This window comes from Cynocephalus volans, chromosome 6, assembly GCF_027409185.1.
Source record: "Cynocephalus volans isolate mCynVol1 chromosome 6, mCynVol1.pri, whole genome shotgun sequence".
NCBI lineage: Eukaryota > Metazoa > Chordata > Mammalia > Dermoptera > Cynocephalidae > Cynocephalus > Cynocephalus volans.
In genome coordinates this window covers 23,164,991-23,178,565 of record NC_084465.1, presented here as the reverse complement: position 1 = coordinate 23,178,565, position 13,575 = coordinate 23,164,991, and the positions used below count along the sequence as shown (strand labels likewise).

The window sequence follows — 13,575 nt, the reverse complement described above, 5'->3', positions numbered from 1 at the left end:
GTTTCAAGCCCCATCCACATCCAGGCTGGAGCTGTGCACAGAGCAGGAGCTGGCAGAAGCTGCAGCTGTGCCCTCTGGATGAAATTGCTTGGAGGTGGCAGGGGAGAAGAGGGCCTTGGTGACCCCCAGGCCAGCAAAACCACTAATAGGGTTCTTGTGGACCCACATAGGAGTGAGGAGCCAGAACAGCTGAAAAAAGGGAGCCACTCAGAGGCCAGTGAGTCATCGCAATGGACTGGTGCATGGCCCGTCCCATGGGAAGTGTTTGCAGCACCAGTGGTGGGGGAGACAGGACCACTGGGAGAACGCTGGGGCACAGCAAGGACAGCTGATCTGCATCCCTATCAGCGAAGGACCACTCAGAGGAGACTAGTCAGGAATATAGAATTGCATGGGGTGCAGTTTAATGAAAAGACTCAGTTCCAGACCAGAGTTAAGGATCTTTCGAGAATCGGAAGTACCTATAAAGTCAAGCATTAAAACCCGAGCTACACAAAAAGCCTTCCCTAGGGAATCAGCAGCAAAGCAGCAATTTAGCTCAACCGCACAGCTCAAGTACTGGTCCCCATAGGAAGTTCCCCCATTTTAGAAGGAAGCAAAGGACAACAAATTAGTTCTAGTGCAGAGTTATAAATGGTGTGAATAGCAAATAATCCAGCACAGAACTGAAAGAAAAAACAAAGTACCTGCAACCAGAGACAAAATTTCATATTAATAGTAAAGTTCTTATTTCACCAAAGAATACCTATAACACATATAAGGACCAGAAGTCCCCTGGGATACCAAACCAGAAAGTAGGGAGGGCCAGGGGCCTCAGCAATGCCCCCTGACACCCGCAACCCAATCCTGAGAGTGGGGGATGAGGGCCTTGGCCATGCCCTGCCCCATACATGCAGCCAGCCCAGCAGTGACCACCAAGCAGCTGCAAGAAGCACCCCGGGCTCTCCCAGCTGAGGTGGTGAGGGCCTCAGGCCTTGGCCATGCCCCCCCAACACATGCAGCCAGCCCAGTGGTGACCACTGAGCCACCACAGGAAGCACCCAGGGCTCTCCTGAGCCAAGGTGGTCGTGGGGACCCTTGGGCCTTGGCCATGCCCCCCCCAACACCTGCAGCCATCCCAGCTGTGACCACTGAACTGCTGCCGGGAAGCAACCCAGGCTCTCCTGAGCTGGGGAGGTGGGGGGCCTCGGGCCTCGGCCATGCCCCCCTGACATGTGCAACCAACCCAGCGACAACCACCAAGCAAGAAGGGCCCCAGTTTCCCGAGCTGGGATGGTGGGGGGGAGGGCTTTTCTACACCCGCCTGACATCTGCACTGAGCCCAGCAATGACCAAGCCACCACTGGAAGCCCCTCAGTCTCCCTTGTGGGAATGAGGGGTGTGCCACAGGCCTCAATCCCGCCCCTCCTCCTCCCTCCTCCTTTCCATCCCATTTCCTTCCCATTTCCCCTCTCCTCCTCCCTTTCAACTGCTCTACAACAGCATCCTAGAATGTAAAAAATAATATTAATAAAATTTCATTTTCTTTAAAAAAAAAATAGCCATTAGATCTTTTCAGAGGGCATTTTTGCACTAGTTACTGAAATACCTGTGTTTATGCCTTTTCATCCAACTATAAACAAGAAGAGCACTGGAAGCAATGCATGCTGGGAACAAAGTCTTTCAGGTTCTGTCCGTTTGAACAAAAGATGTTAGCTTTGTGTGTGATGCATCAGTTTAAACAGAGACTATGACAGAGAAGGAGGAGTTTCTGCCTCCTCTCAGCAGAGAGGCACTAGAAAAACTTTTGCCAGGCACACAAATTGAGGTAGGGATTACACACCTGAGACTTAACTTAAAGACTGGATCTAAGTAGGGTAACTGTCAGTACCTCAGCACAGAGGAAAGTGCCGGGGGGAGTGCTAAGGAAATTTCTTTCACAGTGTCTGGTGGTAAATAGCAAGTCTGAATAGATTTCTTCCCATGCAAGGATAGATAATGAAGCAAAATCACTATGAATCATGTGAAAATATTCTATAGCATATGGAAAAGCGAGCATAACTTTGTGGTCTTAAAGGAAGGACATTTATTTGAAAAGAAAAAAAATTTTTTTTGGTAGTTGGCTGGTACAGGGATCCACACTCTTGACCTTGGTTTTACAGCACTGTGCTCTAACCAACTGAGCTAACCGGCCAGCCAGAAAAGAAAATTTTGTAAAGCAAACAAGAAGAATTTAGGAGATTTAAGCATGAGGTTTCTCAAGAGATGCAAAAAACATGATGTAGTAGGTTAGATTATTGTTCAAAGTAATCGTTCCTTCCTCTTCCACTTTAATGTAAGAAGTGTATTTCCTACCCTTTGATTTTGAGGGTTTTGCCAGTCATTAAGACATGTGAGACAAGCAGAGGTTTGAAATGTGCTTGTGCTGGTGGGTGTGCCCTCTCATGACTCTGCCGTTGCCATGTTGGCATTAGTCCCCAGAGGAGGATGAGAGACACGTGGAACCAACTCAAGATTAGCAGACCTGCCCAGTTTGGATCAGCCAACCACCCAAGTGTATGCTTTTCTGTGGTTGCATGCAGCAAGCATATAACTTCTCTGAAACAATACTGGAATTATTAGCTACAAGAATAGAATAAGGAGAGATGCTAACAGAACTAACTAAAATATGAATAAAATGTAAGGCAAACCCAAATGAAGTAGGGAAATTTAAGTCTTTTTTTTTTTTTTTTTTGTCGTTTTTTCGTGACCGGCACTCAGCCAGTGAGTGCACTGGTCAGTCCTATATAGGATCCGAACCCGCGGCGGGAGCGTTGCTGCGCTCCCAGCGCAGCACTCTACCAAGTGCGCCACGGGCTCGGCCCGAAATTTAAGTCTTTATTTAAAGCATTAGAGAGAAAAATTGAATCAGTGACATGGAGGGAAAACTTTCCTCAAAATGAAGAGGAAAGAGACAAGATGATGAAAGAAAAATGATATATATGTAGATGGAGAACAGTGATCAATCCAATGATTTTGGGTTATCTAGAGGATGACAGGGTTATGGGCTGAATTGTCACCCCTAAAATTCATATGCTGAAATACTAATCCCTAGTACCTTAGAACATGACTGTATTTGGAGATAGGATCTTTTAGGAGGTAATTAAGTTAAAATGAGGTCATTGGGGTAGGCCCTAATCCAATAGGACTGGTGTTATTATAAAAAGAGGAAATTTGGACACAGAAGCACACACAGGGAAATCATGTGAAAACACAAGGAGAAGATAAGACATCTACAAGCAAAGGAGAGAGACTTCAGAAGAAACCAGCCCTGCCCACACCTTAGTCTCAGACTTCCAGCCTTTAGAACTTTGAGAAAATAAACTCCTATTGTTTAAATCACCCAGTCTGTGGTACTTTGTTATGGCAGCCTGAGCAAACTAATACAGGGAGGAACAGAAGCAATAACTACAGAGTAATAGAAAAACCTACTTAAACAGAAAAAAGAGACTTTAGTCTGCAAGTCAAAAGGATTCAAAGTAAAATTAATTTAAAAAACTTACTCTTAGATTTGATCTGGAAATTTTTATGACTGTCAAAAACAAATTCTGTAAACACCAGGAAGAAAAATTATGTTACTTGCTATGATAGAGATAGTTCTTTCCCCATCCAGTGTCCATTCTCTCCATTTTTAATGACAACCCTTATTTGTTCCTGGTGGCCACAGGCCCAGTAAAATGCTACGTTTTTCATCTACCTATATAGCTAGAGGTGATTAGTAGGACTTTTGCTTACAAGCTGTTGAATGGAGGCTCATAGGAAAATTTTTCAAAGGTGCCAACTAAACTGGTGTGGTCACTTTTTTACCCTTCACTTGTCTTCCTTTACTTCCTGTCTGGGATATGGATTGGTGCCATCAAGGCATCTTAGACCTGAGGTGACCTTGAAGCTAGAAGCCACATCCTAAACTCCTTGATGACTTGGAAGCTCTATTCTACCCTGGGATGGGCTACCTCTTTTATATGAGAGGAAAGGAAACCTTTGTTTTACTCAGATCACTATTATTTGAGTCTTTCATTTTATGCAATTAGACCTAGTTCTGATACACAGAAAGGAGTAAAAATCAGGCATGCCAGAATTTGCTGAACACTAAATGCCAGAAGAGAGTGGAACAAAGTCTACAGAGTGTTGTATGGAGAAGAGTTGGGACCAAAGATTTCTGTACCCAGCCAAGTGAATATTAGTATGGATAGGCAGCAGAGAGACGTTCTCAGATATAAATACACAACAAAAAATAAATCACTAGTGTCCTTTTTCTGAGGAAAATACTCAAAGATGAACTCTAAGATACAAATGAAAATTACAACTTAAGAATGATAAAGTTGTAGGTAGTTTGAAATGACTGGGAATACCATATATGTTTAAATGTGTAAATTTGTGTATATATAAATAACTGACAGATTTATTTTTATGAGATCAGAAATATAAGCTGAAAACCATTGAAAAAGAATGTCTGTGTGGTTAAGGATTAGTCCCTAACAGTAAATAGGATTTACATCCCCTTTCATTAAGTCAGTAGAGACTGGGAAATTTAGATAGGTAAGAAATAGAAAAGAATGCTGAATTCTTGCTTAAGATGAGTTACAAGTTGTTTTTTGGACTTTAAAATTAGAAAAAATATGTTTAATTTGTTTTTATTAACCAAGGTATGTGTATTTAAACATTTTTATATTTAAAAATCACTAGGAATGACAAAATTAAATAAAACATATTCTCTATTACAAAGGATGATGTGTTAAACAAGGTTCTTGATTGCAAATAGTGGAAATTAGTCCTGGTAACTAAAATAGGAAAGGAATTTATTGGAAAGTTATCAGGTAGTTCATAGAATCTATGGGAAGTCTTTATAATCAGGCTCCAAAACCCAGTAGGAACCAAGCAAGATTAAGCAGCTGAGCACACAATCTTAGACAAGCCACAGGAAGGGTCTAGCTGGGTTGCTACCCCTGCTGGCACAATGCCTACAATGTCTGGCTTTTAAATTCTCCTATAAATGATCTTTAAATGTCCCTGCATCTTTCCTTTATTTCCTCAAGATTCAAAATCCTGGCTGGAGGCATTCACTTTGCTCAGCCTGGGTCATATCTGGCCTCCTTCAACTTCCATAGTAGGAAGTAGGGCCTTTATTTTACTTTGAATCAGATAATGGGGATTCCCTCCAAATACAAAGACTGTTCAGATGCTTGATACCCCAAAACAAATACCCAACAATAAATTTCTACTGCAGGAGAAAAAGGAAATCATATGAAGACTCATACTTACAAAGAACAGACGTTTTTGAAATAGAAAATTAGTAAAACTGAGAAAAGAAAGGTACAGGCCTACCTGAAAAAATAATAATAAAAATTGTATTTGGAAGAAATGAAAGTGACACTGTCCGTGTTCTTAGCTCATAAAGATGTCAGTTCCAGTTAAATCCCGTTGAGGTTTTGAAAATGTCAAATGAAATCTGAAGTTAGCATGAAAGAATAAATATGTAAGAATTGCTTTAAAAAATTGAGAAGGGAGGTTATGAGGGGGGCTTTTCTTATGTGATACTAAAGTGTATTGTAAAACTACTTTAATCAAAACAGTACAGGTATGCAAATAGAAAATCAGATTGGTGGGACAAAAAAGTTCAGAAACAGACCTCAGGATACATGGGACTTTAGTATTTTTTAATAATACAGGTCAGTCGGGATGGAGAGAGAATGAAGGCTATTTAGTAGACAGTGTTCAGACAATCGGCTGTTGATCTGAAGAAAAATTTAGATGCCTACCTGTTATATACAAAAAATTCAGCTAGATTTAAAAATCACATGATAAAACTTTATGAGTGTTAGAAAAAATAAATAGGAGAACATGTGTGGAGGAGGCTTTCCCAAGCGTATCAGAAGATATAAAGAAAAATATTAAATGGTTTGGCTATTTAGAAACTAAAACCTTATCTTTAGGGAAATGGAGTGAAAAGATAAAACACAGACTCTGAGAAAATATATGTATATCATATAAAGCTATATCTAAAGTTTGAAAATATCCTTCAGATTAATAAGAAAGGGTATAGAAAGGTAATTTATAGATTAAAAATGCAAATGGCTAATAAACATAGGAAGTCTGTTCAATGTCATGAACAGAGAAATGCAAATTTGAAAAATCAGATGCAATTTTTGATCATAACATTATCAAAATTAAAGACATCAGTAGCATGCTGTGGTGGCAAGGATAGGAGCAAACTAGTAGCTTTCCCTTGGTGATGGAATTACCAATATGCCTTTTTGGAAAATAAAAATTACATGTTCTTTGACCAGGGGATTCAATTTCTAGGTCCACATCCTACAAAATGGTATCAGTTCATAAAAATATATGTAACACGATGGTCATTGCAATGTTGTCAGTAAGAACAACAAAAATAGGCAACTTAAGTGTTCATCAAGGGGATGGTACTTTTGAAGACTTCTTTAATGAAATGAGAAAATGTTTAGGTTGTACTGGAAAAACTGGAATTCAAAACTTTATACAGGATGATCAAAGAATGTTACAATAGGAGCATGTGGACCTTTTTTGTTGTGTGTGTGTGTGTGTGTGCGCGTGCGCGTGCACGTGCGTGTTTGTGTGTGGGTGGATGGAGAGAGACTCCTTTCTGTAAAATGTTTTGGAAGGCGTTACACCAAAATAATATTAATGGATTATTTTTATTTTCTTTTTGTTTTCACAGAAGGAGTTACATCTTTATAATCAGATAAAATCAATAAAAAGTTATTTAGTAAATAGCTAATCCTGTTACTTATGCATGCATCCTGGGTTATACTCAATCCCTTTGCTTCCTTGGATATCCTTGGACATTCTGTAGCTCGTGGAGCAGAAAATTTCAGACCCTTGGATTTGGTGCCCATGTTTGTCTCTTGGTGTGTAAGGAGTGTCCTTGACTCCATTTGCTCCCTATTTTGTCTTAAATTTTTTTTTTCGTTTATGTATGTTTGATGTTAAAATGTTTATGTGTGTCTTGTTGTTATCTTTCAGTTCTTTTTTTTTTCTTCTATGCTTAAATTTTTAATTTGTAGCTTCACTTTATTTTCTATTACCATGTCTTCACCCTTGGTGTGTCATTTGAGACCATGACTCTTTCTTACTTTTATACCCTCTAAATCATTCATAATTCTTTCTGTATGTTCAGCCAGATCTTAGAACTGTAGAGAATTACTATGCCAGCCATTCCTGTTTCATTATTCAGTTAAGTTTTCTTACTAAGGACATATTGTCTTTGACAGATATTTCTCAGCTCAGTTTGATTTAACAAACTTTTATGAGCACTTGCTCTTTGACAGGTACCGTGCCAGCTGTTCTGGTTATAGAAGTGAATATATTAGTTAATAGATTTACAACTTATAGTTCAACTCTCCTCTTTCAGTTTTCCAGTTCAATAATAAAATCAGTCAAATGAGCTGCAGCTATAAATTCTGCACATAGTTGGACCCATTTATTGCTAAGTAAAGGAACAGAAATACATTCTAATTAAAAAGCAAATGTTTAATAAGCTGTCAGCACTTCTAAACCTTTTTTAGAAAAACTGCCTTCATATTTTGAAATTTTGAAATCAAACACATTTAGAAGCAGATCCTTACTAGTTGGATAGTTGGTTAATGATCAGAAAGTCCTTGGGGTTATGGTGGCAGTGATTGCTGCTTGTTTTTGGAGTATCTTAATTTGCTTTATTGTTTTCCTCTCCACCATGTTATTATTAAGCAGCAAAACACGTTGTCACAATATACAATTGGTAATTTGGGGGTGACTATCTTATATTAGCAGGGATTTAGTGTACATCAGCTCTCTTTTTTAACTCTCAGCTATGAATGATTCTGAGTGGATTTAAAACAAAAATTTGCAATCAAAATCATTTATTTAAAAAGAAAAATAACTCAATATTTCTTTCAAAATAAAGCAGTTCAGAAGATTCATGTTAATTACAAACTTCAAAATAAGTCTAATTTTTTTAAAAAAATTTGTTGGTTACGCATATTCATGGGGTACGAAGCTGACCATCACCACTCGTGCCCGGGATGTGATGGCCAGATCAGTACTATCAGCATGTCCATTACCACAAACGGTGATTATTTCCCGCGTCCCCCACGCAGTTAATCCCAAGCCTCCCTCCCTTTCTTGCCCCACTCCATTACCCTAGGTATGCTCTTTCCTTCTGCAAGTCCAATGCACTGCTGTGGTCTTTCTTTCCTTCCTTCCTTTTTCACTTAGCTCCCACTTATGAGTGAGGACGTGGTGTTTTTCCCTTTGTACCTGTATTATTTCACTCAACATAATTTTCTCCAAGCTCGTCCGTGTTGCTACGAATGGTAGAATTTCATTCTCTTTTATGGCAGAGTAGTATTCCATGTTGTAAATATACCACATTTTCCTTATCCAGTCATCTGTCAATGGACATTTAGGTTGGTTCCATATCTAGATAGAGCTGTGATAAACATGGTAGTACGGATATCCCTTTGACATGATGATTTCCATTCCTTTGAGTATATACCTAGAAGTGGGATTGCTGGATCATATGGTAGATCTATGTGTAATTGTTTGAGACACCTCCATACTGTTTTCCATAGTGGTTGTACTAATTTACAGTTCCACCAACAGTGTAGGAGCACTTCCTTCTCTCCACATCCTCGTCAGCATTTGTTATTCTCCGTCATTTTGATTATAGCCAGTCTAGCTGGGGTGAAGTGATATCTCAATGTGGTTTTAATTTGCATTTCCCTAACAGTCTAATTTTGATTTTATTTTTGTTTTCAAAAATACTTTTTCTGAGAGATTCAAACCCTTTATAATTAATACCTTCTTAACTTTATCCCTGATGTGTGGTGAGAAGAGGCCTTTTTCATCTGAAATGGAAACTGAGGTACATGCTATTTAAATGCAGTGTTTTATAATAGCACCTACCTTTTAGCTTTGCAAATGAGTGGGTGTGCCCTCTTTCTCTGGAACTTTTAAGACCAAGTCCTTCCATAAAAGAACAAGAGAAAAAACAAAAGTCATTTCTAGAATTACTTGCCTTTGGGTTAGTGTTCACAAAGGAGAAAATTGAAGCCTAAGGGAAAATTTTAGAGCAAGCAATGAATCTATAAAAATAGTTTTGTAGTAAATTGACTTTCTGAAAGTCTTTTTTGGTAGAGTTTGAGGGCCCTTCTGGTTCTGATAATAAAGTTGGCAGATTATATTTTTCAAAGTTGAAAAGGCAAGCCATTTATCACCCTGTATTTAACTGAAATATATCTTTAGGTTAAAACCGATAATGTAATTGTAGGTTTTAATCTAAAGTGAATCGTGTGCACATCTGTGTTTACTACTATAGACACACATACATACATGATGATGTGCACACACATGTACTGACTGTTCTGTTTCATTATTAGGGCTGGCAGGCAGTATTCCAGATACATACCTGCATTTTCCAACTAATCGATACCTGTATTTATCTGTTCTTCAAAAATAGCTCCTCTACTTTGTTATGGAAATATTTAAGTATTCATAAAATGTAGTATATATTTTTCCTGTCAGTTAAAGTTGAAATTACCTTATTCTTAATTACCCAGTACCAGCACTGTAAACCTCAGTGATTATCCTCTGTCTCTTTGGGCATGTATACCCAGGGGCTAGGGAGATGGTATAGAGCTGGTTTTCCAATTGTGGTAAATGTAGGTAAAAGAGAATGAGGTAGTTGAGAGGAAAAAATGAGAAGGCAAAAGTGGTCACAGAAGATGAAAGGGTGGATAAATCTATGATCTGATTGACTTTCTAAATAGACAAACATGATAAATCATTGGACTTGAAGATTGTTGGATCTTTTCAATATAGTTTAGGTAATTAGGAACATATAGCTTTATATTGGTGGAAAAGAGAGTTTTTGGAACTATTCCAGTTCAATTCCTGGTAAATGTCTTTTCTGTTAATTTTATGTCTTATACTTTACTTGAATTTCACATGAGTCTGCAAGTGATTGTACCAATTAGGAATGTGCTAAGTTTGGTTTAACTCTTAGTCGTACTTGCATCCTTAACACTGAGCACAGTGCCACATGCTAACCAGATGCTGGAGACTAGAGTAATCATGCCTGCCTCTCCCTGTTATAAGTGAAAAGGGTGAAGTTAAATATTGCCAGAGTTATCCTCAAGGCCAGGACAATGGCTTGCCATGAAAAATAATACCTTAAATTATATTTTTGCTCTTTAACAAAGGTTGGTTTTCAAAGATTTCTGAAAGAATTTATTTTTTATTAGTTTTAAAACACACACATACCTAGCACTTTGGTTCCGAAAAGAATGTGGGAGGGAGATGGGGATGTATCACTGTGGGGCATGGGGGCAGATGTTGTTCCCATATGCACACATCCTTCTGTACCCTTGGAGAAATCCTCGCTGTGGGTGTGCTGAGCCTCTTCTCCCTTTACTGTCCACCTTGAGAATCACTTCCATGGGTAGCCACTGCTACTGATGATATAGTTCAGGACTGGGAAGAGGTGAGAGTTGTGGCTTTGACCTCTCTTCTCTTGGGACTTGACTTAGAGAAGCTCTTCTGTTATAGATACAAGTGGCTAGATGATTCTGTTTTTTAAAGGGTAGGGTGAATGCTTTATTTCCCTTGATATTGCCTACATTCTTGCACTTAATAGGTGCTTGTAAATGGGAATTAATTTGAAAATTTGTTTTTATATAGTCTTTGTGTTATTTAGAATTAATGTGTTTATTCTGGAGACTTTAAATAATCATTAAGATAAGGGGCTAGGCCTTTTTGAAAAGGGTGAAATGGATAATCAAATACTGAGTTAACCTGTTTGATTCCTTAAAGCATCTTTTATTGTAATGATTTTTAACTTGATGAAATTTATGAGCCTCTTTTAAAGAAAACTAAATGTAGTGAACTTGCAGAATATGTTAAAAACTTCAGCTTGAAAAATAACAAGTTAATTCAGTTATCATGACATGGTGTCATTTGATCTTTCTTTGCTAATAAATTAATTTTTAATACAGACACAAAGGAGGATAGTGAAATTGCTTGGCATAATTTCATTATATGGTGGTCATCCAGATTATACTTACACTAATTTTTTAAAACATAGCATCAAAATGAAAAGATAAAATAAAAATTCAAATACTTGGAGCCCTTAGAATATATCTTTATACCCCTGCATGTGACAATCACCACATTACTGGAAATGTTTGAAGTCACAGCATAAGGAAGGCTCGTGACAAAAAGGACAGTGATAACGGCCAGGCATGTAGTGGGACTTCAGTTGGTTTTGGAGAAAGTGGTAACTGCTTCTTTTCCCCTGCAGCTCCCTTGTGAAAGATGCTTCTCCTGTTCCTCTGATTGATGTTACAAACCTTCCTACTCCTCGAAAATTCCTTGATACCTCTCAGTATTCTATTACTGGAAGCTCAAGTGGTAAGTATTTAATTCCTTGGCCAATAAACTTTTCAGTATGCTGCAGTTCCTAGGCAAAGACCTAGGGAAGCCTCCAGGAGTTGGGAGGGTCTGAGGTATGTTCCTTGGAACTTTTGATGAGCTCCTTGTGACCCTCCGAGGAAATAAAATGTAAAATGATTCACTGGGCCTGTTGCATTATCATGGTTGAAAACTGGCAGTTGAACCTGGCCTGGTTGCTGAGTATAGCTGTAGCTGTGTTTTATTTGCCCAGCACTGTTTTTCTGGAGTTGAGTTTGAATGCCTTTTGGTAGAATGTGTGCTTCCCTTTTTGCATAACCTCTGTTAGTCCTATTAGCTTCTACCTAGTTGTTTCATGTATTACGTTCCATTTCTGGTCCTTGAGAGCTTCTGAGTGTGTGACCCCTGTCCTGTGTCCTGATTCATTTTGTATCTTCCAGTGGCCTCTCCACTCCCAAATGAACTTGCATACACATACGTGTGCACACACTCTCACACGTATAATATACTTTGAGGAAATATCTACAAACTAGTCATTTCTTCTTTGGGGCTACCTACTATCCTATTGAACAAGAAAAAGGAGAGTTATGCTGGGCTGTATTTAAGGTTGGGGGTGTACTTTGAGTGTGGATGCAAAGATTTAGGGGAATCATCTGGAGTGGCTCAGACTTGCCCTTTCAGAGAGTCAGCTCAACTGGGCTCAGAAAGCTTCTGGGCCTCTGCAGAGAGTTTCTCTGCCATGTCGACTTTGGGTTGGGGGAGAATAGGAATGGATGTCTTTTTGTGGGATGCCTCACAGATGCCTTTGTGTGGCAGGCGAAGTCCTCAAGGCCTTTTAAAGAAATAGTAATGTCTACTATCATTGTCTTTTCAGATAAAAATTTCTTATAGTTCTTATTATTCGATAGTCCTATAGAGCTTGAAGTAACGAAAAGGTAGAAAAATAATTTGGATTCAATCAATACATTTTGTGTAACTAATTGAAAGTGGTTTTTTTGAGAGCTTAACAATACATTGTTGTTGCTGGGGCATATTTCATTGCCTTTTAAAATGTCATTTAATTATTTTAGGGTTATTTAGGCTGGGAATCTTGAAGTTCCTTACTTTTACAATGGAAAGTATGGGAATTATTTCATAATGGATTTTTCTTTCAGTCTGCTTAGTTACTGATATTTTACAAATCTAAAACAATTGTTTTTGTCAGGATGCTTTTTACTTTTTTACTCTTGCCTCTTCCTGGAGTTAGAAAAGGTTTTGTTTTCTCCTACTTTCTGATGTCACATCACTTTTCTTTGAGTTTTTGTGCTGCTCTGAGCTGTTTTAGAGTGTGGAATTATGAAACAGAAAATATATTCATATTTTTGATTTGTATTTTACCTCTGCCTTTTGTGGAAATTACCAATTATTTGCACATCTTTGCATTTTCATAATGTGAATCATCATTGCTTAGTCTGGTTATACTAATTTACATAAATATTGCTGAGTCACTGGTCACGTGAAATAAAAATTTAAATTGTTTATGAAGAAATGATAGGGCAGCTTTGCAAATGAAAAGTGTTGTATAAATTCAAATAAGCTGAAAAATGCCAATTATGACAAATTTCAGTAGAAACTAATGTTGCTACATCTATTTCTTTTTTTTTTTTTTTTTATCTGGCAGCTGGCTGGTAAGGGGATCTGAACCCTTGGCCTTGGTGTTATCATACATCTATTATTTTTAATAAAACAGGTGTTACTTTTTGATGGGCACTTTTTCTTCCAGGCCCTAGAGTTAGTGTTTATCGCTTAGTGGAGTTCATAGTGACACTCTGACTTTGGCATTATTGCGAATGACTCTTGAAGAACTATAGGGTAGATTAGTGGAGCTGTGACCGTTATGGAGACTGCTTGTAGAGATATGTACAAACTTTTCTTTTTAGAAGGGTTTATCTCCTTGACGGATTTGAAGAGTATTGACCTTGTGATTTTTCTGTGGTTGACTGAAAAAGAAGATAAAGTATTATTGATTAAAACCAATAATAGAGGTTCAGTTCAGATGTATTTGATGTCTACTTAATAAAATTTTTACTTCACTTGACCATTGACTCAGCAACAATAAAGTGCTTTACATAAATTAACCCACTTAGTCCTTCAACA

The 13,575-nt window shown here is 38.2% G+C and overlaps 1 protein-coding gene across 2 annotated transcripts in view; it reads left to right on the top strand.

Annotated features, from left to right (window-relative positions):
• Positions 1-13,575, top strand: part of EXOC4 (exocyst complex component 4) — a 791,906-nt gene that overhangs the window by 47,154 nt on the left and 731,177 nt on the right. For both annotated transcript variants that reach the window (XM_063100340.1, XM_063100341.1), the window contains exon 5: positions 11,330-11,439. In XM_063100340.1, coding sequence (XP_062956410.1) covers positions 11,330-11,439 — 110 coding nt within the window. The remainder of the gene's footprint in view (positions 1-11,329; positions 11,440-13,575) is intronic.